This window comes from Sus scrofa, chromosome 3 (assembly GCF_054392235.1).
Source record: "Sus scrofa isolate SSC_HxYL_T2T_F1_AM1 chromosome 3, Sscrofa_HxYL_maternal_Yorkshire_Landrace_v2.0, whole genome shotgun sequence".
NCBI lineage: Eukaryota > Metazoa > Chordata > Mammalia > Artiodactyla > Suidae > Sus > Sus scrofa.
In genome coordinates this window covers 127,109,376-127,133,852 of record NC_139385.1, presented here as the reverse complement: position 1 = coordinate 127,133,852, position 24,477 = coordinate 127,109,376, and the positions used below count along the sequence as shown (strand labels likewise).

The 24,477-nt window shown below is 55.9% G+C and overlaps 1 protein-coding gene across 9 annotated transcripts in view; it reads left to right on the top strand.

Moving 5' to 3' along the window:
• The window catches only part of KLHL29 (kelch like family member 29), a 306,457-nt gene that overhangs the window by 268,558 nt on the left and 13,422 nt on the right, over window positions 1–24,477 (top strand). For all 9 annotated transcript variants that reach the window (XM_085019780.1, XM_085019779.1, XM_085019778.1 and 6 more), the window contains 2 exons: window positions 15,275–15,413; window positions 23,678–23,880. In XM_085019780.1, coding sequence (XP_084875906.1) covers window positions 15,275–15,413; window positions 23,678–23,880 — 342 coding nt within the window. The remainder of the gene's footprint in view (window positions 1–15,274; window positions 15,414–23,677; window positions 23,881–24,477) is intronic.

Below are 24,477 nucleotides of genomic sequence, written 5' to 3'. Positions count from 1 at the left end.
CCCAGACTCCACAGCGTCCTTGGTCCTGCCATGCGCTTTCGTGCTTTTGTGCCTTTGCTTGGGCCATGCGCTCTGGGAGCAGCCCTTCCTCCACGGAAGGACTCAGGCCTTGGTGGCTCAAATCCTGTCCATTCAAGACCCAGGTTGGTGCCTCCTATTCCCAGACACCTTCTCTGACCCAACAACCATTCATTCATTCCCTCCATCACTCATTCGAATCTTACCTGAAACCTGTTCAGGGCCAGAAGCCCTGCCAGACACTGGGGCACAGAGGCTAATCAAATCCAAACTCTGCTTTCGAGAGCTTTTCTGAGCAATGGTCAAAACCCATAACGTTCCACTCTCCAGCATTTCCCAGAGAAGTGGACAGCTCCTGTCTCCTTTTGCTATTTAGATGTACCACATTAATAGACGCTGCTCAGGTTAGTCAATACAGGTCTTGTTGGCAGGAGACAGGCCCAGGTGTCCCGGGCAGAGGCCCAGGAAGGAGGGAAATGTTGGTTTCAGAACCTCCAGGAGGCAGAGAGGAGCAGATGGGAGCTGAGGGAGTAGCTTCTGATGGCAGCCAGCCCACTGCTCTCCTGGATCCTCCTTTGCTGGGTCACATGGGGTCATTCCTGAGGCCTCAGGGAACTCTATGGCTTGATTTGCAGACCTGGCTAGGGAAAACCTCCTTCCTGGCCCACCCCAGGGCCTGGAAGCCTCCTCCTGGGATTGGGGCTGTGGGCACCCGCCCGGAGCCTCCAAGCCCATTGAGCATCCCTCACCTCCACCCACCACAGGCAACACTCCCCCAGCCCAGACCCCTGCAGTAGGGTTAGAAAAGCTCCAAGCCTAGGGGTGGCAGAAAGAGCTCCCAGGTCAGGCCCAGCATCACCTTCCCCATCCATGGGTGGACCGGAGGCTGTGGCTGGAGCCAAAGAGGACTTTCCATCAGAGGCTGCATCATCACTGAGGACTGCAGACCCAGGGTCAGGAACCCCACAAGTTCCCAACACCCCCAAATCCTACAAGACTCTGCTTTCTTTCCCCTTTGGTCCCCTTTCTTTCCCCTCCATCAGCAAACACCCTCCCTGCTCACCCCTGGTCTCCCACAGTCCAAGAACCTGATTGGTGAGAAAATAACCTTGGCACTGTGTAAGCCCAGTGCGGTGGGACCAGAGGCGGTATCAGGACCTGGTCTCACAGGATGGGAAGACGGGCCCTGAAGGAGGAAGTGGAAGGCATTCTAGACCAAGGAAAGGGAGCAGCCCATGCAAAATGCAGCTGGGGGCTGCCGCTCCATGTCCACACCTCGTCCTTCACTTCTGCTCACAGCCATCATCCCCCCAGTAAGTGTGCAGTTGCACCTCGTGCCAAGAAGGCTCTGAAGGAGTTCCTGTCGTGGTGCAGTGGAAACTGCATCCAACCAGGAACCATGAGGTTGCAGGTTCAATCCCTGGCCTCGCTCAATGGGTTAAGGATCCAGCATTGCCGTGAGCTATGGTGTAAGTTGCAGACACGGTTCAGATCTTGCGTTACTGTGGCTGTGGCATAGGCAGACAGCTGTAGCTCCTATTAGATCCTTAACCTGGGAACCTCCATGTGCTGCATATGCCGTGGGTGCGGCTCTAAAAAAAAAAAAAAAAGGCTCTTGAGGCCAGATGGCGAGATTGTCTTTCTCTCCTCCCCGCTACGCACAGTGATGCTCCATTCCTATAGGCTGCTCCCTACTGGACCCAGCCCATGGGGTTGACTGGGCTGGGGCTGGGCTTCGCAGCTTTTGTGTCCACACAGGCAGTGGAGCTGCCCCACATGCCCACCCTCAGTCAGCCTTGGGCCCGGTGGCAGGTGCCCAGGGTGTCCAGCCCCCACGTCCAGCCTTCCCAGAGCCAGGAGGTACCAGAACCCAGGGCCACAGCCAAGACTCAAATCCGGCCCCACTCGTCGGACAGCTCCTCTGGGGTAATTACTTCCAATGAGAGTTTGTGAAAACAGGACTCTGGCTTTATTATAGAGTCTAATAGGTTCAGCTTCTTAAGACAAATAGACTGTCAGGCTAAATACCTGTGGGGAAGTGACCGGGTGGAGAGGGGTATCATTAAAGCTGGCAGCTCAGCTGAAATAACGAGAACAGTGTGAAAGGTCTGGTGTCAGAGAAATCAACCCAGAAGGTCAAGGAGCATGGCTGGTGCGTGTGCCCAAGTAGGTCTGTCCTTCCTGCATCAGGGTCCCAGCCGTGAGGTCGCCGCTTGGAGCCCAGCATGTTGGCACCACCCCAGGACCCACTCCTGTGGCTTCCAGAGGTTGTACCAGGCTTGGGCATTCGGGGAGTGGAAGGCAACCTCACTACCCCATCAGAGCCACAGTCTAACCAGAGACAGGGTTCAACTGGCAAAGATCACGTACTGAAAAGGAAGGGATTGGTAGAGCAGAAGCCTGGGCTGGCAGATAGGAGGCGGGGTCAAAGGGGGCGTCAGGAGAGCCCATCTGGGGACACGTCCGGGGACCAGGCCTGGGATGCCTCATCCACGGGCGGGCGTGCACCCAGAACCCTGCCAGCCAGCGTGACACGCAGGTGTGCCAGACCCATGGCTGGCAGATGGGGCACAGAGAGCGGGCCTGTCCTGGGGCAGGACCAGAGGCTGGCTCCTCCACAGTGGCCATGGTGTCTCCCAGGTGTGACGCCTAGACAGCCCCGGCTCTCTAAGGCAGACCTGACCATCTAGCCCCGCAGCCAGCACCTGATCACCAAGAGGGCACTGCTCCACTTTCTTCTTTTATGCTTATTTTCCAATTTTCCTAGAAGGATGGGGACAATTAAAGACCATGAGCAACAGGAAAAACTGAAATGATGCCTAGGCTGTCACCTCCCCTGAAATGACAGGAGGTGATGTCTTTCTGCAAACCTGACCCTAGCCAGGCCACCAGGAGGAGTGGGCACAGATGGAGAACCAGGGGCAGATGGCCACAGAGAGACTCCCCCTCCAAGAAGGCAGTAGAAGGCACAAGTGGGGCACAGAGGATGCCCCCCCAACACACACACACCATCTCGCCTCCCCTGGCTCCTCACCCCGCATCCTCTGGGCTGTGAATTCTCTTCTCCTGTCATGTGATTCACAGAGCTTTGAGCTGCCATTAGCCCCTGGCATCTGGGGTTTCCGTTTCATTTCCTTCTTTACCTGGGTAACTGAACTGATTGTACTCCCAGCTCCGGTTCACTAATTCTCACAAATCCTTTTAAACTATTGATTTATTTGCTGGGACCGTGGCTCTCAGAATTCTTGGGAAATGCTGGCTTTTGCTAAAGCATGTGGGGAAGGGCCGTGTGTCTGTTCTGCTTGCGTATCTCTCCCGTCTGTCCCCATCCTCCCCAGCACCTCCTCCCCCACCCTCGCTGTTCACCTGCCCAACAGCAACGGCCTCTCGGGGGCCCGGTCTCACCACCTCCAGTCATTTGCCCCCCCATCCATCCACTCCTCTGTGCCCCAGGCGACTGGGGTGGCTTTTCTAAATTTCCCTCCCCACGTACCATCTTTAGGTTCCACAGATTATCAAGCCTGTCATAAGGCCCCTGGCCTGCACCTGGCTTTGGTCCTGCTTGTCCCCAAGCCCAATCGCTAGCTGCCCCTACGTGCACATCATCCCGCACCACACGCATCCTGTGCTCCCCGGGCAGCTCTGCTGTAAGGAGCGTTCCCCATGCTGCATATGACACAGTATAGCATAAGTGCCTTCAGGTCCGTCCCATTTGGGGTCCTGGGATGCCACCCGCAGACTACAGCTGAGACAGTTAGGTGGGGTAGATATTTGTTTGAGGCTGAGGAATTGGGCTGGGAATAGATGCAAGAGCAGAGACAGCTCAGGCAGGTCCACCACAGTCTGCTTGGGACTCTGCACTGGCACCATTCCCCCCACCCCACCCCAAGTGCCACCAAGCCACCAGCTCTGTCCATCCCTGGGGCCCCTGTAGTCATTGCTGGCTGGCCCTGCACCCCTCCCTAGAACCTCCAAGTCCAAAGCATGAGCATCAGACCAGCCGAGCCCAGGTCTCATGGTGACAGGTCAGCTGCCAGGGAGCCACCTCCACTCTGCTTCGACAGGGACAAGCCCCAGCTCCCCACCCATCTTGGGGTTCTCCCCAGTAGAAAGGAGGCTCCAGTGCCGAGCCACCAAACCGACTTATGTCCACTGCAGCGTCCACCTCCACCATCAGGCTGTGAGTTCCTTGAGGCCAGAAACTGATTTCATTTTCATAGTCCAGGGCTCGGCACACAGTAGGTCCTCAGAAAATGTGTGTTAGACTGTGAACTAGTAGTTAAGAATAATAGCCCTCTTGTGCCTTTGCTTCTCCACGGGTGACATAGCAAGCCATCCCCGACACCCCTGCTCTTCCCAGCCACCCCCAGGGTGCCCACCTCTCCTGCCTCATAGGCCTTCCCTGACCTATGTATGTAGCTCTTGGCCAGTTTCTGGCCATGGGCACCTTGTGTCCCCTGGGATGGGGACTATCTTGCCCGCCTATCGCGCTCTCTTCTCTGCAGCTCCTACCCCTCTCCCCCAGCTCTCAGCCTGGGGCCCTGAACCTTGACTGACAGATGTGCTGGCCGGCTGACCGTGTCCCTGGGAAAGTGGGAGGAGGAGCATGAGAATGGGTTGGAAGAGCAGAGTGGCACCCGGAAGAAGGAATCCCTGAAGGCAGAAGGCCAGGGGCGACGTGGATGTATGTTATGAGAGACAGACCCGCGTGTGGGGGGTGAGATTGATTCCGAGCAGCCTTTTGAGTGAAGGAGACAAAACCGACTCTCTCACGCATTCTCATAAAATCCACCCATGGCGCCGAGTCTCCGAGTCTCCTGTGGGAGAAAGACTGCGGGAGGGTTTATTTCTTTCACAGTCTGATATGGACCCGCCTCTCATACCGCCTGCTCAGACACACACACTCACACACCCAGCTGCTTGTACACAGACATGCATGCATGCATGCTCATTCACGCCTCACATGCTCACACATGCCATGCATTCATGCCCACGTATTTATACAGACCACACACTCAACCCACACACACGTGTCCTTATGACTCACACCTTGCTTCTCCAGCCTGCCTGGCCAGCTCCTACGTATCTCTCCAGTGTTCTCTTAACCATCTCAGCCTTGTGGCAACCTCCCTGCCCTCCATGGAGCAGAGCCCACTGCCCCTCCACTGAGCCTCCTCTGTGCGGTGCTAAAACATCTCACCCGGCATCACAGTTGTTTAGTGTGTCGCCTGTTAAATAGTGAGCTCTCCACACCTGCCAACATGTGCTTATTCGTGTGTCCCTGGAACCCCACCCCATGCCCAGCGCACAGGAGACAAACACCACACGTTTAATGGATCAGCTGGTGAGTGGAATAGACACCAGGTGTCAGAAGTTCCCAGAGTCTGCCTCCCAGAGGGGAGGTCCACGCCTCAGCCTCACTCAGCCTTGGGCTGAGTCTCCTGCTCCAGGGCACCCCTAACCTCTCTAGAGCTCTCCCCGCTTTCTGCCCTGACCCCCAGGCACGTAGAGCTCTCCAGGGTGCTGAATCAGGTTCTCTCACTTGGCCCCGTCTGTCCTGGTCTCTTGACTCTGGTCCCTGTGGCCAAGAACCATCTCTACCTTCCAAGAATCTACCCTCCAATGGAAAAGAAGCAGTGTCTCTGAATACACTACAGGCAGAACACAGCTCACGGGGCACAGAGGAGGAGAGCACACCCCACTCCCACCCCAGACACAAGTTTCAACTCTGTCCCTGCTGCCGGACCCAGTCTCACCCTCCCCTGGTCCTGAGGACCAAGGCCCCTCGGGACACCCATCTCCCTGAGAGAGTTATAACCAAGTTCTAGCCCCTGAATGGGGCCACCTTCCCCCCACAACCTATGGCCCCCTGGCTGCTGCCAGCCCATGTGCCTTGGGCTCCCACCAGGCCATTTCGAGTGCTGACTTGACTCACCCGGAAGCCTAACTCACTGCACATCAGCCCTCCCCACTCCAGCCCATCACCCTAGAGCCTAGGTCCCTGCAGAGCTCTCTGCACACTGGTCTAGACCTCCTTTCTCACTCAACTCTCCTAAGCCCTGGCCTTCTCGTGCATCTCTCTGACATCACCACCTCCACATGCCATGTTCATCCTCTCCCTCTCAGAGTATTCCCATCATCCCTTCAGCATCCATCCTCAAAGCAAGGGAAGGAACCAGGCGGAACCTTCTTTACTGGGGCAGGAAGGACTAACAGCAGCCAGTGTTGACCTAACCAGGCATGTCCCTCCAACTGCAGCCTCAGGATTTGCCCAGTGGCCTTCCTTGCTCAGCCTACCCCCACTTCTGCAGGCACCCCCCCCTCCCCCGGCCAGGCTCCTCAGGCTGGTGCTGGGTCCTAACCCTCTATCCCCTGGCTTCCCTCTTCCCTCCCCAAGCATAAGACCATTCCTGGAGTTCCCGCTGTGGCTCAATAGGATCGGCAGCATCTCTAGAATGCCAGGACACAGGTTCGATGCCCAGCCCAGCACAGTGGGTTAAGGATCCAGCATTGCCACAGCTGCAGCTCAGGTCTCAACTGTGACTCAGATCTGATCTCTGGCCTGGGAACTCCATATGCCATGGGGTGGCCAAAAAGAGAGAGAGAAGATCATTCCCTTTGACTCCTTGCCCAAGGTCACAAGGCAAGAACTGCCAGTGAAGGTAGCCAGTTATTGGCCTACATGTGGGCAGATCTTACCATGCAGGAAGCTGGGAATCTGGAGAGTTGAGAGGACCGATCAGCTCTCTCTGGCTGCTATGTGCGAAGGCCCCTGTTGTGCAGAGTTGCCTTGAAGGTTCCAGGCTGCACCTGTGCTCAGCTGAGCTGTTGGGGTGGTGATCCTTTCCTAGGAGGGCCATTTAAGGCTTTTTAAAGCCATTGGAGCTGAATAGAATGAATAAATCCCTCCCCGAGGAAGACCTAGCCATGTAACCATGCTTAAGCAGCCATAGATGCCATTCAAAGTGTGGGGTCGTCACTGTTTAACCCTAGTGTCTCCTGAAGTTAGAAGGGGTTTGATTTTCACATTCTTTCTATCTGACTCTACACAACCGTGACATTTCAAATGGTTCTCTTGGATCGTGTTTGGGGGAAGTTATTCTTACCACTCAGGACATGTCTGCATCTGGTCTGTAATGCATGCTGAATTCCAATCAGAAATGAGCTTTTTATGCGAAACATGGTGTCAGGGGTTTAAGGACCAGAGAAATAAGCCTTCCGGAAGATCATAGTCTAGAAAGGAGATAGACAGACAGACATTCTTCTGGAATGAGGCAGCCAGGGATATCTACTGCAGTTGAGGCACCAACAAAGTCTCATGGGATCACAGGCAGGTCTGTGATTAGGAAACTCAGTAAGAATTCTTATAGGACGGAATTTATGCCGAGGCTTAAGGGATGGATGAGCCCCCCCCCAAAAAAAAGTGTTGGGGGAAACTTGGCCAAAGCATCAGGGAGAAATAACCAAAGTGAAGGGAAAAGACATAGCGGGTGTGAACCTGGAGGGAGGGTGGAGGGGGTGAGTGGGCACATGAATAGAGATGAAGCTATGAACAAAATTTCAGAACAGGAGTTCTCATTGTGGCTCAGTGGGTTAAGAACTCAACATAGTCTCCGAGAGGATGCATGTTCAATCCCTGGACTCCCGCTGTGGGTTAAGGATCTGGCATTGCTGCGAGCTGTGGCGTAGGTCACAGACTGGGCTCAGATCCAGCGTTGCCACGGCTGTGGCATAGGCTGGCAGCTGCAGCTCCCATTTGACCTCTAGCCTGGAAACTTCCATACGCTGCAGGTGCGGCCCTAAAACGAAAACAAGAAAATGTTAAGAACAGGTCCTAGAAGGCTGAGAGTCAATGAGGAGGAGTTTAGGGATGTGGGGTCAAGCACTCCTCGCCTGAGTGGGCCCTAGAGGAGGAAAGAGCCCTTCCTCAAGAACACAGGGCAGTGGTGGTGATTCTGCACCTTGCTCCTAGGTCTCCTGGTCATGCTGCCCCCACACCTAGGCTGGCAGCTGCCTCTGAATCCTTGAATCTAAGAGAAGAGCAAGAGAAGGGGATGGTTCTGTTAGTTCTAGAAGGGTTTCAAAAAAATTTAAGGGGAACATTTTTAATGATTTTTCTATCACCTTGGAGGGCCTGAGGATATTTCTTGTTTCTGCTCAGCAAATGCTTAGTGAGCACCACTGGTGTGCAGCTCTGGGGCAGGGGCTATAGGGACAGAAAGGACCTTTGGAACCAAATTTCACTACTTGAGGGTAGGTCTGTCACCCCACATTGGACAACTTGGAAAAGCCAGGTGGTGAGAGGTGGTGACTGTTCTTAGGGTGTTTTGTTCCCTTTCAGGTAAATGGCAGGAATTTCCATTTGGTTAACAGTCCAACCAAAAGGTCTCCTCACTAAAATGTGAAGTCAGCAGGAAGCCTGAGTCTTTCACCCTTCCCTTCTCTGGGAGGCAGCAGGGCAGGGAGCAGGTGACTCCCCTGTAGAAGGCCCCTCCCTCTGACTCAGGCTGGGTAGGCAGTGTTCGCCTGACCAGGAAGCTAGATCCCAGCTGGCCTTCAAGGCTGATTCTGAGCCCAGTTCAGAAAAAGGGGAGAGGGAGCTGGGTAGAAGAGGGAGGAGGAGGAAGGGCACCATCCAGCTGGGCAGCCTGGCCGCTCCCTGACCGCCTGTGGCCCAGCTGGGCAAGAGCAGCAGGAGGCTCTGTTTGTGTAAAGCCACCATTTGTCCCCACGGCGTTGGCACGTGTTGGGCTCCTGCTCCCGGATGAATTATCCTCTGGGCATGCATGACACAGTCCTCGCTGGGCTTTCTCAGTATATTTCACAACTGCTCTGAGTTTATAATTTTTTCAGGTCCTTTATCAAATATGTGTCATAAATACCAATGGAAGCGGGTGCATTTATCACCTAGCTGGGTTCTTACTTGAGCGCTGAAAAAAATTATTTGGCTGCACAACCTTTCTCGGGGCTCTGATTTAATGGACTTCTCTGCTGCAAAGCCACTGAAATTCGTTGCCTTTTAATATTTGACATCTCTTCCTCTTTATTACCACCTCAGACAGCCCTTCTAGTCCAGCTGGAACGAGCCCATTAGTCTCTGACAAATAACTTGTGTCGTTTGGTGAAAAATATGCAGAAGTTTGGCTGCAACTTCATCTCCAGCCTTGGTTCTGTTTGTGGCCTCATTCTCCTCTAAGCAAAGCATCCAGTCCCAGGCGGACTTTCCCTGGGATCTCCTTTCCCTCTCATGCCATTTGCTGCTGGGTCCATGGAGCCTGGACACCCAAACCACATCTAATGGAGTTTGAAATGGGGTATGCAGAGATGTCCATGACCAGGTGTTAAGAATTAACCTCATTGAGGAGTTCCCGTTGTGGTGCAGTGTTAATGAATCTGACTAGGAACCCTAAGGCTTCGGGTTCAATCCCTGGCCTTGCTCAGTGGGTTAAGGATCCGGCGTGGCCGTGAGCTGTGGTGCGGGTCACAGTCGTGGCTCGGATCCCACGTTGCTGTGGCTCTGGCGAAGGCCAGTGGCTGCAGCTCCGATTGGACCCCTAGCCTGGGACCCTCCATGTGCCGCGGGAGCGGCCCAAGAAATGGCAAAGAGACAAAAAAAAAAAAAGAAGAAGAAATAACCTCATTGAAGTAAGTCAGAACGAGAAAGACAAATACCATATGATATCACTGATAGCTGGAATCTAATATATGGCACACAGGAACCTTTCCACAGAAAAGAAAATCATGGACTTGGAGAATAGATTTGTGGTTGCCAAGGGGGAGAGGGAGGGAATGGGGTGGATTGGGAGCTTGGGATTAATAGATGCAAACTATTGCCTTTGGAATGGATTAGCAATGAGATCCTGCTATGTAGCACTAGGAATCATGTCTAGTCACTTATGATGGAGCACGATAATGTGAGAAAATAGAATGTGTACAGGTATGTGTAACTGGGTCACCATGCTGTACAGTAGAAAAAAATTGTATTGGGGAAATAAAAATTTTTTTAAATTTCAATTCCCATATTCAAAAAAAAATTAACCTCATAGCAGCATTCTTCACAGTAGCCAAAAAGAGGAAGCCACCCAGATACCCACCGACAAATGAATGGATGATACATACAATGGAATAGTACTCAGCCTTCAAAAGGAAGGAAATTTTCACACACACTGCAACATGAATGAACCCTGAGGACATTATGCAAAGTAAAATAAGCCAGTCACAAAAAGACAAATACAGTATGATTTCATTTATATATCACACGTATAAGTAGTCATCAAGTTTATAGAGAGAAAATAGAATGGTTGTTGCAGGAGGTGAGGAAGAGGAGGATGGAAAGTTGTTTAAGGGATTCAGAGTTCACTGGAGTTCCCATCATGGCACATCGGAAATGAATCCAACTAGGAACCATTAGGTTGCAGGTTCAATCCCTGGCCCTGCTCAGTGTGTTAAGGATCCAGCGTTGCTGTGAGCTGTGGTGTAGGTTGCAGAGGCAGCTCAGATCTGGTGTTGCTATGGCTGTGGCACAGGCAGGCAGCTACAGCTCCACTTGGACCCCTAGCCTGGGAACCTCCATTTGCAGTGGGGGGGGTGGGGATTCAGAGTTTCCATTTTGCAAGATGAAGTGTTCTGGAGGTTGACTGCACAACAGTGTAAATGCATTTAACACATCAAACTTAAAAATGTTTAGGATAGTAAATTTATAACAACAACAGCCAAAAAAAAAAAAATTAACTTCAGACTGATCCAGCAAAGGAAAAACTGACACAAAAGTTCTCTGAGCACTTGAGTTCCTCATCTATTCATGCCTTCTATATCAGTCAGCTCTTGCTGCATAACAAACAATTCTAAGATTTAGTGACTTAAAAACGACAACCACCTATTTAAATTATGACTCAGGTTCGCAGTTTGGGTTGGGCTCAACTGATCTGGGTCAGGCTCAGCTGATATTGGTAAGGGGCTGGCTGGCATAAATGGCCCATCTGTGAGGGCTCACCTCTGCTCCAGGATCCCAGAGGGGCTGATGGTCAGGCTGCTAGGAGGTAGCTTGGGGGGATCAGGCCAGAAACAGGGAGACAGCCTTGGAGGCTGCTGCAGTGATTCAAGTGAAAGAGGATGGCAGCTCAAATAGGGCGCTGGTGTGAACCAGGTCAGAAGACCAGGAATGCTGGAGTTCCTGTTGTGGCTCAGTGGTAATGAACCCAACTAGGATCCATGAGGATGCACGTTCGATCCCTGGCCTCACTCAGCAGGTTGAGGATCTGGCGTTGCCATGAACTTTGGCATAGGTCGCAGACATGGCTCTGGCTGTGGTATAGTCCTGCAGCTGTAGCTCCGATTGGACCCCTGTCCTGGGAACTTCCATATGCCACAGGTGCAGCCCTAAAAAAGCAAAAGGGAGGGAGGAAGGAAGGAAGGAGGGAAGGAAAGAAACGGATGCAGAGATTCCTAGGTGGTAAAGGAGGCAGGATTTGGCGTGGGAGGGGAGAGGAGGGGTGGAGTCAAGGAGAAGCGTGCTGAGTGGATGGGCGTGTGATTTCTGCCATGTGGTCTGAGCATCGAGGAGTTCCCCCAGGAGGCGCAAAGGCCCAGGGTACAGGGCAACCACTCATGTGGGCCAGGCAAGAGCTCGGGTCCCACTCAAAGCCAGAAAGACCAGAAAACGACTCCCTGAAGCCAGCCAACAGGAGGGACCCTGAGGTCAGGGCTTCTCTGCCTTCACAAGCTCCAGGCAGCCAAATTCCACAGGGCCCTGGGATGCCTGTGGCTGGAGCCCACCCTGAAGACAGAGCCTCTGCCAGGCCTGCAGACCACCCAGCCTGGGTACTGGCGCAAGCCCACAGGCCTCCAAGCCCCTCAGACATTAAACGGTCGTTCTTTGCCCAGGCAGAGGGTAGGCTGGAGGGCAGCTTGCACCCCGAACCAATGCTGGCTTTCTCCAGTGGATCCTGGGTTGTAATGTCCTGAAATGCCATCTCCCTGGCTGCGCGCTCAGCTGGCAGCAGTAAGCACGTATCAACTGATCAATACTTTGAATGCACTCAGGGCCCTGCTGTGAAAAGGAATCCCCTGGCGAGCCCTTTCATAAATTGAAAAATTCTTCTGAAACTGAGTAATCTGGCCCAGCTATTAAATCCAGATTTCCGCAAAGCGAGAATAGAAAGCACCCGCAGTTACAGTGACCTGGATCTTCAAGCACCATCTCCCAGATCCAGCCCGGGATTCCCAGGGCATTGCTGCTGGGCGGTGGCTGTGGATGTGGTCATTGCTGGGACCTCAGCTGGAAGGAAAATCTTCCAAAACAATCAGAATGCTATGGGCCCAGAAGGAGTGGCTTTCTGTGCAGTGCTGTGTTCTCTCGGCCCCCTGAGCACGGTTCACTCTGCAGGCACGTGGGGTGGCACCTGTCACTCTCGGCAGCAGCAGGACAGCCGGGGCCACCAGCGCAGGTGCCTGTGGGTGCTTGAGGGAATTGAGTGCCAAAAGCTGGAGCAACTTGCCCAGGGTCACAAAGCCAATTAGTGGCAAAGCTGGAACAAGAATCGGCCCAGAACTCCCCCCACCTCCCTCCCCGTCGAAGGACTTCACTCTAAAAGGTGACATCACCCATCTGGCTCAGGGTTTGGGAATTAATTCAGTCGGTGGCTCTTGTTGGAGCTGATGTGTGAGTGCAGCTGCTCAGCCTTACCCCAGCCGGACCCAGCAGGCTCTCCCGAAGTCAGATCCACCCCAGCCCCGTGCTGCACGTCCCCACAGTGCCCTACAGCCCAGGCGCAGGCCTCCTGCACCTCTCCCTGAGTGTCCCACAGCCCTAACCCTAGCACCTCAACTCAGCTCATCACTGCCCCCCCAATCTCCTGATGTCCCCCAGAAGCCAGGAAGTGGTCTTCACACCCGAACCCACCCCGCCCTGCCAAGATTCCTCCAGCACTGATGGCCTTGACATTGACAGCCTAAATACTTGTCTTTCTCTGTCCTTCCATCGCTCTAGTAGTTGAGGCCTTTGGCACGTCTCATCTGGATTACAGAGTGATCACCGCCATTGACAATAACGAGGAACTTAGCACTGTTAAGGGTTTACCACGTGCCAGGCACACAGCTAGCAGCTTACTGTGGGCTAGGTGCTTTAACCTTCACTGCAGGGGGAAACTGAGGCTTTGGGGACACTGGTTAACTGTCCCAAGGCCACAGAACTGATAGGAAGGTCTCCCTCAGGCCCGGGTCCAAGGCCCAGCTCCCTACAGGGTACCCTCCTCCCCCTGCCCTGCCCCTGACATGACTTCCAGAGTCTAACCCTCTCGCTCCCTGGCACAGAATCCCTGCCAACTCCCTGGGAACCCCTAGGTTAAGCTCAAACCCCTCACAAGCTCTTGAGATCTGAACCCTCCTGTCTGCCCATCACACCTCTCTCTCCCCCAGCCCTTGAGTCTGCTCCCCCGTATCTGCCCCAGAGGCGCCCTCCATACCCTCCACCTGGTCTTTGGGCCCTGCTGGCCAGTGCCCCCAACACACAACCCCTGCAGGCGCCCTACCACCACACCTGCTTAGCCTGATACGGGTCAGCAGGGGACAGTGATTCGGCATTGCCCAAACTCTTTGGCACCCCCATGTGGGGTGTGCCACATGCACCACCCCCCCATTTGTCATCCCTGGTCTTCAGAGGGCCAGAGCCCAGTGTGTCCTCTCGAAGAAGGGCCCGGCTGACCTCAAAGCCCACAAACCCTCACCCACCCCTGAGCCTGAGCGTCTGATCTTCTCCAGGCCCTGGAAATAGAAAGGGAGCCTCCAACCCCATTTTACAGACCTAGAAACAGAGGTTCTGGAGACAAAGGGGCTTGTCTACAGCCACGGTGTCAGAGGTGGAACTGAGCTCAGCAGCGCATCCTGGCAGGCGGCAGATGCTGGCCCAAGTGGACAGAGATGATTGGTCAGGCGGGAGCAGGGCAACCTGGAGGGGAGCTCCAGAACCTCGGCCAGGGTTCCCCAGAGATCCGCGGGGGCGGGCTCAGCATGCCAGTCGGGAGCTTAGAGGGTGGGGCTCAGTTCTGCAGACCGCCCTCTCCCATTCGCCTGCCAAACAGTCTAGGTCATTCTGGCCCGAGGATCTGGACCTCTGATGTCCAGCTGCCAGTGATGCTAAGGGCAGGCTCTGCCCAGATGGCCCCAGGAGGCAGGCAGGCAGGGTGAGGCTGGTGAGCGCCTTGGTCATCTGAAGGCTTTAACTTTGCAAGTGAGAGAGTTTATATCAACGAAGCAAGGTAGCTGTCAGGCTCTCCTCCTTCCCCCTTCTGAGCCTTGAGGTGGGTCTGGGAGACGCTTCTGACACCCCTAGGTTTGGAGCCCACAGACCTAGGGCAGGCAGGCTCTGTGCAGGCCCCTGGTGGCCAAGACAGCAGGCTAAAGGTAGGTGTGCGTCAGGGTGGGAAGGGCCCCGAGGCCACTTTCTGGGACCTCCTGGGGTTGCAGGCCAGGCTCCCCTGCACTGAAGAGCCAGGTGAAGGGTGGGGGCCCGAGAGCCTAACCCAAGAAGTGGGAGGAGATGCAGTCCATCCACCCCGTGCTCTCCCCCCCCCGCCCCCCCCGCCTTGAGTCCTGGAAGCTTGAAAGGGCTCGCCAGGTCCCCCCTGCACCCCTCCTTTCTCGGGAACCCTCCCCAAGAAGCTGGCCCAGCCATGGCTGTGAGTGTCTAACCTAAGGGACGCTGTTTTTGCAGGTTTTGTGGTTTTTATTCCTTTGAACCATATCCAGCCCATCTTACATCACAATGCCATGCTTTACTTGGTATCAAATCCATCGGCACTCATTGGCATTTGGAGAACTTGTTCCGTAGTTAAATTACAGTTTTGAGTTGTCTGTGATGATGTATTCTCTATGTTTCTAATTGTCAGTATGGAAATCTTTTCCCCCAGCCTTTCAATTTCTGGGTCTGGGGTGTTTTCGGGGGAAGGGGTCGCGGAGGGGTGGGAGGGGGTGGGGAGGTGTGGATTTTGTTTGTTTTCTTTTTCGTATTTGTTTCCTTTTTTTTTTTTTTTGCTTTGGAAAGTTGTTACTCCTTTGGTTGTGTAGCCCCTCCCCGTTGCCGCTTGTTTATGCATTATGTTTGTGACTTCTTTTGACTGTCAGTGTTGAGCCAGTCTTGCCAAGAAACAGTATCAAGTATTTTCCTATTTCTCTACTTCTTGAAAAAAAAAATTTTTTTAATTAAAAAAAAAAAACTCTTAATGGGAACCTGGCCCTGTCTGTCTTCTCTGTTCTGCAGAAATGTTGAAGGAATTGAACCAGCAGCGCAGAGCGAAAGCGTTTACAGACCTGAAAATTGTTGTTGAAGGCAGAGAGTTTGAAGTCCACCAAAATGTTCTAGCTTCCTGCAGCTTGTATTTCAAGGACCTGATTCAAAGGTTTGCCTTCCTTCCAGCTGTGGTCGGGTCTGTTCCTTTGTAGGACGCTTTTGTGTCGCTTTTCTCCTCCCCTCTCTTGCAGGTTCCTGAAGCGTGACTCCCTGTCACAGAGCCAGTAGCCATCTCTCCTCCCCCTCCCCCTCCCCCTCCCGAGCGCCCTCTCACACACAGCCTCAGAGCAGCCACTGTCCCCAGCCCGCCCCACACAGCTTTTCTGGTCCCCAGGGGCCTCTGCCTGCAGTAGACCACACCCCCCCGAGGACCCCGGCGTTCCTAGTGGCTCACAAGCCCTCCCTGAGATTGGGAAGGACTGTAGACTCCACTTTAAGGGACCACCGCCCCCCACCCCGGGCCAGCACGGGTCCCCAGCACCATCGTCACTGCTGTCGATAGTGAACGTAATGCCAGGAAAGCACATCGACCAGACTGTCCCCCACCGAGGAGCACGAGGCACCCAAGAGGCCGCTTTCCCACAGCCCGAGCTGGAGAGAATTGACTTGTAGCCAAAGCCTCATTCACGCTGCATGTCTCGATACTTGTACACTGAGCCTAAACTAAACCAGCGCTGTCTGAGCACAGACCAGGTGTGTCCTAAACACGGTCTCGCTCAGCCTTTGCGCCCCTCCCCTTCTGCCCTCTGCCCCGGCTATTTCTACCTGAATGAGTCTTCATGGTGCATGAGCATCTTTTTTTTTTTTTTCCATTATGTTGATTTTTTAATTTGTCTGCTTTATACCCTTGCAAAGAAGTCAGGGGCCACCTTCTAGCTCCTTAGTGAGGGAGAGCAGCCGAGGGGGCCAGCCCCGGGTAACGCTCCCGTTTCTCTCACCCATCAGCAGATTAATGCCGCTGCTCATTTTGCCTTGCAGCCTCTCCGGGGCGGACGCTGAGCCAGGACTGTGCTCAGAGTGGGAGGACAGGACCTCTGCTTGCTTCCCAATGCTGTGTTTGGACTTGCCAACTAACCCCAGAGTGACTGTGTTTTGTTTCAGGATGGCACACTGGCTGGCATCTCCTTTCCAATCTGTTGTGTCCTTTCACTTAGAGCTGAGCTGCCCGGCGTGCAAGCCTCGCCCAACGCGCTGGCCCCAGCCATGCAGGAAGGGGCAGGCTCTTTGTGACTTCCAGTCTCATGGACAGCTCGGCTCTCCCGCCCTCAGTGCTCGGCTTCTCTCTGTCCGAGCACAGGGGTCAGGAGCTCTGGGGTGAAGGGCCATGGCCAGTGGCTTCTTGAGGCCAAGGGAGGTCTTTGCATTGCCACTCTTGACAAATTTTCCACAGACAGTGACCGGCACCTGGCCACTGGATTACAGATGTGGCATCCTGGGCCTTGGTCCCTGCTCCAGATGGGCTGGAGAGCACAGAGGGGGGTGCAGGGGCAGGTTGGTACTTAGAAATGGCCCAGCCCTGGGCCAGAAAGATGTGGGCGAGAGGAGCACAGGAGCTCTTTGACATGTAAGCGCTTCAGAGACCTTACATGTAAAGCCGACCTCTTGCATACTGCAGAGAAGAAACACCATGAGGTAGGAACCCAAAGTAGTGGAGGCTTCTTGGACAGACCAAGACGGAGGAGGAAGAACATTCCAGGCAAGGGGTGGGTCACCTGGAATGTTCTAGATGCAGGGAATGTTCTGGAATGTTTTAGAATGTTCCAGGCAAAAGACAGGTTGCCTGGGATAAAAAGTTGAGGGGGAGACAGTCAAGAGCAGTGGGGAGGAGGGGCTGGCTCCCCAGAGATAGGTGCGAGCTAGGGTGGGATGGCCAGACAGGCCCTGACCACTGGGCTGGGGCCCTGGGCTTGGTATGAGGGTGTGGAGGCCTCAGGGTCAGGGTCAGGGTCAGGGGAGTGGGGATTTCCACCTGCAGGTGGGAGAACTGTAGGACGTGCCTCCGTGTATCCAGATCAGAGAGACGGGAGCTGGGGCTGAAAGGCAGTCGTGGAGGAGAGAGGGCCCCTGCGTGGGAGCTGGGAGACCTGGGTTCTACATCTGACTCTGCCACTGGTCCTACGACCCCAGGCAAGTCACGTCCTCTCTCTCACGTCCTCAGGTTTCCTCATCTGTAAAACAGGAGGTTGGTTTGAATGATGTCCAGTTTCCCTTCCTGCTCGCACCAGGGGATGGGCAAAAAGCACCAGGACTTGAGAAGGGTGAAGTCGCAGGGCGGCAGGTCCGGGGCCCCAGGCCAGGGCGGAGCTGGGGGGAGATGAGGAGTTAATTGAGCATCTGGCATGTGGAGTTGTAGCAGCCCAAACACACCGGAGCAGAGGCACCTGGTGGGCAGCCACACGGATGGATCTGAACCCAGAGAGATCTGAGGTCCAGGGAGACAGGGCTGTGCCTTCAGTGTGCAGGAGTCACCCGGGCGGGAGAGGAGGCCACAGCAGAGCCCAGAGCCCTGCAGTTCAAAAGCACAGTGGTCATTTGCAGCCAGTTGGCATTTCACGTCTGTAGTCCTAACCACGGACGCACCTGGCCGTTTCCGCCCGCGGCCTCAGACACATTCCTTCCGTGGGGAGGAAGGCAGACTCTACAGGAAGGTGATTTCCTTCCCGGCCACGTAAAATCCCCGAGAACCTCACATTCTCAGTGGTCAGGGAGCAGCTGATGTTGCCAGGTCATTACAGTGTCCTCCGTCTATGACCCTGGACTCTTAGGGTGCAGTGGCCGGAGTGGTCTTCCCTCCCAGGCAGCCGCACTCACACAGCAGGGGTGGGACAGACAGAAACCCTGGTCCCTACCGTCACGAGGGCCTAGGTGAGCCCTGTTGGGGTTGTGGGGTGTGTGTGGGGGATCAACCTTTGCTGTCCCAGGACCCCCAGGCCTGGAGGCTCAGGCTGGGCCCCTTCCCACCTCTAACCTTTGGGCCGAGGGAGGACCCGGTCCCAGCAGCAGCCCCAACCCCGGGCAGACGCCCTCACCTGGAGGTGCAGGCCAGACACAGGGAACCTATTCCATCAGCAATCAGACAGCCGCCCCTCCTGGGTGCAGGTCTCCCCAAACCCCTGGATGAGAGGGGTCTCTGCCCTGGGGGCCCACGGCCTGGTTGGGGAGGAGCTGTAAAGAAATATGCCTGAGGGAGGAGGATGAGAGCAGAAATGGAGGTTTGGAGGCTCCCGGGCACAGTGCCTGACCCTACGGGAGGCATATTCGGAGATGGCCCCTGGAAGAGGTGGCATCTGGCATGGCTTTTGAATCCAGAAGGGGCACTGACCAGGCAGACGTGAGCCAGGCCTCAGGACGGCCAGGGATTCAGGCAGCACATGTGACCCGGTGTCCCTGCAACACCAGGCGCGAGGCGGAAATGGAGGGAGTGAGCCGGCGAGGGAGGCAGGAGCCGGGTCCCAGGGCTTCGTTTTAAGCTTGGGGGTATCATGGTCAGACTGGTAAAGATGACAGTCAGACTGTGAGCGGGAAAGGTGGGTCTCGGCACCTCTGGACCAGCCTCGGATTCCCCTTCAGCTCAGAGGAGAGGAAAATTTTACGTTGTATTTGTGCCCAGAGTTTATAAGAAGGGGAATAAAATCTCAGGGTTGACAGTGTAGACAGATATGCAAGGAAGAGACGCCACAGAGAGTGTGTGCGTGCGCGTGCATGTGTGTGTCTGTGTGTGTGTGCACGCGTCTGTTAGAAACACTTGCACACTGGCCACAGGCTCTTCCCAGAAGACGTCATAATCCCTGCCGGAGACGGGGACCTCAGTGGCAGGCCCCCTTCCCCACACTCAGGAGGGATCAGGTCCTCTGGAGTGAGGGCTGGATGGAAGCCAGGAGCAGAGTCCACGAGGCCGTGGGGAAGCTCAGAACAAAGCCCCGGCTGAGAGCACCGGGCTCCCCGTCACCCTTGCATTGCCCCATCTGAGTCCCTGACAATCAGGTGAAAACCTGCAGGAAAAGGAGGCGAAGGCTGGTGTTGCATCAGCCCTGGCTCGCATGCATCCAGGCTGGAGGGGAGCCCAGCAGGACTGAGCGGAGGGCAGGAGAAAAGAAAGCAGGATGTCTAGACCTCATGGGGTCCTGGGGTGGCAGCCTCCCATGTCGCTTCTCAGCCCCAGGGAGCAGGACCTAGACCTGCCCTGGACTTTCTTGTGCGTTCGTGGAAGGAAGTCCCTTCACGTGTCCCGCGGGACAAGTCACGGGCATGGCTGGTGCCACCAGGAGCACAGGCTGCACTCACTGGCCAGGTGGGCTGCAGGCCCCATCAGAGAGGACGGGGACTGTCCTTTAGAGGGAGCAGAGGTGCCACCCTCCCTGCCACCCTCCCCTGAGGGCACGCCCCCCAGGCCCCAGAGGAGCGCTGCCCCCTCATCTCCCCAAATGGGACAGAGACATGGCAGTTTCCCCTCCACGGAAACCCTCCCCTCACAAAGCCTGTTGGAGCCAAGACACATTTGAACTCAATCCTCTTTTCAGATTAAATGGGAACAGATGGACAAATTGACTTGGCCAGGCTGATCCTCACAAGCCCCATGTGTAGACTCTAAGCTTCTCACTCCAGCCCGCTCTCCAGGGGAAGCTAAACGGATCTCTCCAGTTGAGTGGCACAGCCCTTGGACCTAAGGAAGCCCGATAGATGTGAACCTCGGAGTTGAGCCGCATGCCTGCCCTCCCCTCCCCGCAAAGGTGGGCATTCGTGGGCGGCAGTCTGCCCCGTTTCCTGGGAGAACAGACCAGTGTGGCCAGAAGCACAGAGAGAGTCACACCTCTCCAGTGCTGGCAGATGACGTGAGCCAGGCCCATCACAGGTCACCAGGGCAGGCCAGGGCCTGCCCGAGCCTGGAACCAGGACCCCGCGGGCCCGGTGCATGCTCGTGTTTGTGCCTGGAGGGGATGATGTGCCTGAACCCCTCTCAAGGTGGGCATCACGTCAGAAGGGTGGGGTCTCCCTCCTGAGCAGAGCAGGTGCCATCCACATTCATCCCTGTTCTGTGACCGTCCCCCACCCACCACTGCCCCAGCAGTTCCAGATGCAACTGGAAAACTTAGCATCTGATCACCGGGGTGTGGGGGGAGGGATAGATGAGAACTCCCGTCTGGAGAAGGCAGTTCTTACCCCGGCTGAGCCGATTGCTAATGGAGGCATTGCGAACCTTCGAATATTTGGGATGAGGCATGTCTAGCACATCCATGGACACAGGCTTGCCAAGCAGAGGCTGTGTCCCATACCCTGAAGCCGCGCCCCCTCTTGGGAGAAGTGCTTGTTTTCTGACAGATCCTGTGGGCCCTGTGTGGGCTGGACAGGACCAGCCTGCCCCTCATTCCCACGCTCCCACCCCCAAGTGTCATGTCCATAGCCCCAACCTGACAAGGTTGTCGCTGCCCGCACCTGCTCCCCCTTTCTCCACAATCGGTATTGTGGTGACCCCACTTGCCTGGCAGCTCCTCAGACACTCCGTGGGACTCAGAGAAATGGAATGCTCACACCCCAAGAGCCAGCTTAGGACAGGGACAGAATACTCTTCTGGGGAGGACACAGCTCCCCACTGGTGCCCAGGGCCACCCATCAAGGGCAATGCCTCTCAGGGGACCCTTGCTCAGAGGGAGGAGGCCTAAGGGGCACAGAGGTCCCATCCCAAGACAGTCCGATGGGTCAGTGGTGGAGAGTGACCACCAGCCTCCCTCTGCCCCCACAGCTGTCGGGGCCACACGAGCACACCTGTGTGGGATAAGCAGGCCTGTGCCGGGAGCTGCACAAGGCCGCACTGTCGGGGGTCTCGCCTCTGGCAGATCTTGAACTCAGCCACCCGACAACGTCCCCTTCGTGTCCCCAGGTATTCTTCTGTGGCTGGGAGGGGGGGCGGTTCTGGAGCAGCAGAGCCTCAGTCACACGTCCCAGGATCAGTGGGTCCTCTCTAACCCTGACAGCACCTGCCGTGGTCCCCCTCTCCAAGTTTCCCCTTGCAACACCTTAGCTCCTCAGCCATGCAGGCACCGCCTTGTCCCCAGGACCCTCTCCCGGGCTCGGACTGTGGGCAAGACAAGCATCTCCCACGAGTGCAGCCAAGCAGGTCCCATCAGACCCATGACTCGGGGCCGTGGGCTCCACTGGCCTTCCATCTGCCCAACACCCCTCCTCACAGGGTGATCCTTGGGTCTCAGGGTCGCGTGTCACATGCATTTCAGCGTGTGTGTTTGTGTGTGTGTGTGTGTGTGTGTGTGTCCATCTTGAAACCCTCCTCAGCTCTTTGCTGATTTTGTGCTGGGGATTCATGAGGGGACAGGCAGGCTGGCCAGAGAGGGAGGCAGCAGTGGCTGGAATCCTTGGGAGAAGGGGAGCAGCCCCCTCTCCCCCCCAACACCCCGCCCCCGGCTGCAGCCCAGCCTGACTTCCGCGGAGCATGAAGGGTGATGGCAGGGAGAGCCAGAGAGTGTGGCGTGAAGGAATGAAGGCAGAGGCAGCAAAGACGCAGAGTAAGAGGTTGACCAGGTGGCCCCTCGGGCCTGGGGTGTTCAGAAACTCTGTGGTTTCAGGCAATCACATAATAAACCATTTTTATACTTAGCCGAGTCAGCCGAGCATGGAAATCCATCCTGACAGCAGAAGACTAGGTGTGTTAAGACATTTTAAAACTCACTCACACTGTGGAGGTCTGTGGGTTTGAGAAGGGGCTCTGCTCAGACCGTCTGCTTAGCCTGCCCAGGTTTGGAGGAAAAATGGCCCTTCGGGCCCTGGGTCTGATGAGCCACTCTTTGGGGGGCCGGCCTGGCACCCCTGGGGGTGGTGACCCGGAACAGTCTCCCAGCTCCACCTGTTCCCTGCCCCGTCACCCCGGTACTGAAGGCCTGAGAGGCCAGCGCCTAACCAGAGAGGGTGTTGCTCTGATGGTGGCGTTCCAGGTAACGCCGTGCAGAGCAGAATCTTCTGGAGGCCTGTTTCCCAGCCTCTGCCACATAAACTCTCCACGGGACTTTAGACCGCATCCAGTTCAATCCTCTTGTTTTGCAGAAGAGGAGCCTGAGGGCCAGAGAGGCCAGGGCTGCCCACCTGTCGGGGGCAGAGCCGGGGCACCCAGGTCCCCTAACTCCCTGCTCACACAGGAGTCAGCCTCTCTCTGGGGCCAGCCTGCTTGCTTGCTGGACACCTCCACACCCCCACTGCCAGCCACAGGTGCACCCAAGGGCCCCGTCACAAGAGTCTTGGCGCGTGGCCTCCTCGGGTCGGGGGAGAATGCAGAGGTCACTTCCCAGCCATGTGGCCGAACCCAGCCCCGGGCAGGACCAGGCTCGGTGCGGGCAGCTGGGCTGGTCAGAGCGGCCAAGACCAGTGCCAAGCCGATCACCCCTGAAAACCCTGCCTCCTGAGTCTTAACGCTCTGGGTGTTTCTCCTCCTGGTCACTTCTGGATTGGTGTGATTTCTGCTTCATCTTATCTGTTTCCTTCCAGGTCCAGCTTTAGGGTGCGGCTGCCAGGCCTTAGGAGCCTTTGCAATGGTTTTGTATTTCTGTAGACACCAGATATGAACATATTTATATATCTGTGTCCCTCCCCTGCTCCCCCCCAGTTCACAAGCCCGATGCACACTCTACACGCAGGCCACTCTGACCTCTGACCCCGTGTTCCATGTGGCAGGAGGCCCCGCCCCGGGCCAGGTCCTGGGTCATGGCTGCTGGCTGTCTGTGGCGGAAGTCCCTGGTTGTTCCCTCCCCTCCTCCCGGCTCTGACCATTCTGTCCGTCTATCTCGTCTCGTCCTCAGTTTCAAAGCAATGTCATGAAGGGCTTCCTTTCCATGCCTAAAAGGAAACAATATGTTTTTGGAAAGAGGTGGGGTTGGAGTCAGGGTCCCGGGACAGCTTGGGGCCCTCAGCCTTCGGGGCGATCGAGGGATTGGCTGTGCTCACAGCCAGTTGGGTGCCCCAGGCGCCTCGGAGACTCTCCCCTCAGCGGCAGACGGGCCCCGGGGCCCGGGACCTGCCGGCCTTGTTTGGCGGAGGCGCTGGGGCCAGCGGAGGAGCCCAACCGTATTGTTTCCCTTTGAGGCCAGTCCTCGTCCCCATCCACAGCTCATGCTTTTTGATTTGCATCTTTTTTTGCATGGACATGCCGAGTAGTGATAAGCAGGGTTTTCTGTTCTTCTGGGCGTCTTTGGTCAGACTCTTCTCTTTCAGATCCCGTGTAAGGTCGCTAGGTTCAGGTGTGTCATTGCCGTGTCCCTTGAGTCCTAGAACGAAGGGCGTGATGAGGTGTGCAGGGAGACCCAGCCCTGTGAGGAGGCGGCGCCGTGGCCGCGGGGTGGCAGGTAAGGACACCCTGGTCTCTGTGCCTAGGTCGGTGCAAGACGGCAGCCAGTGTGGCCGGGAGAAGCTGGAGCTCGTCCTGTCCAACCTGCAGGCCGACGTCCTCGAGCTGCTGCTGGAGTTTGTCTACACGGGCTCGCTGGTCATCGACTCGGCCAACGCCAAGACTCTGCTGGAGGCGGCCAGCAAGTTCCAGTTCCACACCTTCTGCAAAGTCTGCGTGTCCTTTCTCGGTGAGCCGCAGGGCACAAACCAGCAAGGTCAAAACCAGCAAGGACTGAGAGAGGAGGGAGAGAGAGGGGCAGAGACAGGAGTCACCAGAACGGGCCTGATGGGAGGGAGAGAGACGGGGATGGAGCAGGCCAGGCGGGGAGGGTCAGGGGCCTGAGATGTGACCGGGGGAACGAACAGCCTAGAAGAACCACAGCTCCAGACTTAGATCCACAAAAGGGATGGGCCTCCTGGACCCAGACACGTCTAGACTAGAATAACCATAGGCGGATTTCAGGAGGGCCGGCCAGACTGACACAGGTCTGGAGGTCAGGCTGGGTGAGGCCAAGGCCCCTGGGAGATGGTGGGTGGGCTTAGGAGGGGTGTTACTGCTGTTGTGACTCTAAAGTAGGAGACTCCAGACGCGCCGGTCACAGCTGTGGAAGACACCATAAGTCCCTCTTCCAAGCCTACTCATACCTTCTGCTGGAGCCTGCAGGAGCAGAGGGAGCCCAAGGGAGCCAGCATCAGACAGGGTAACCCAAAAAATGGCCCTGAAGTTTCAGGGACATAGGAACTGATCCTGTGGGGACTCTGGATGCTGAAGGCAGGTCCCAAGG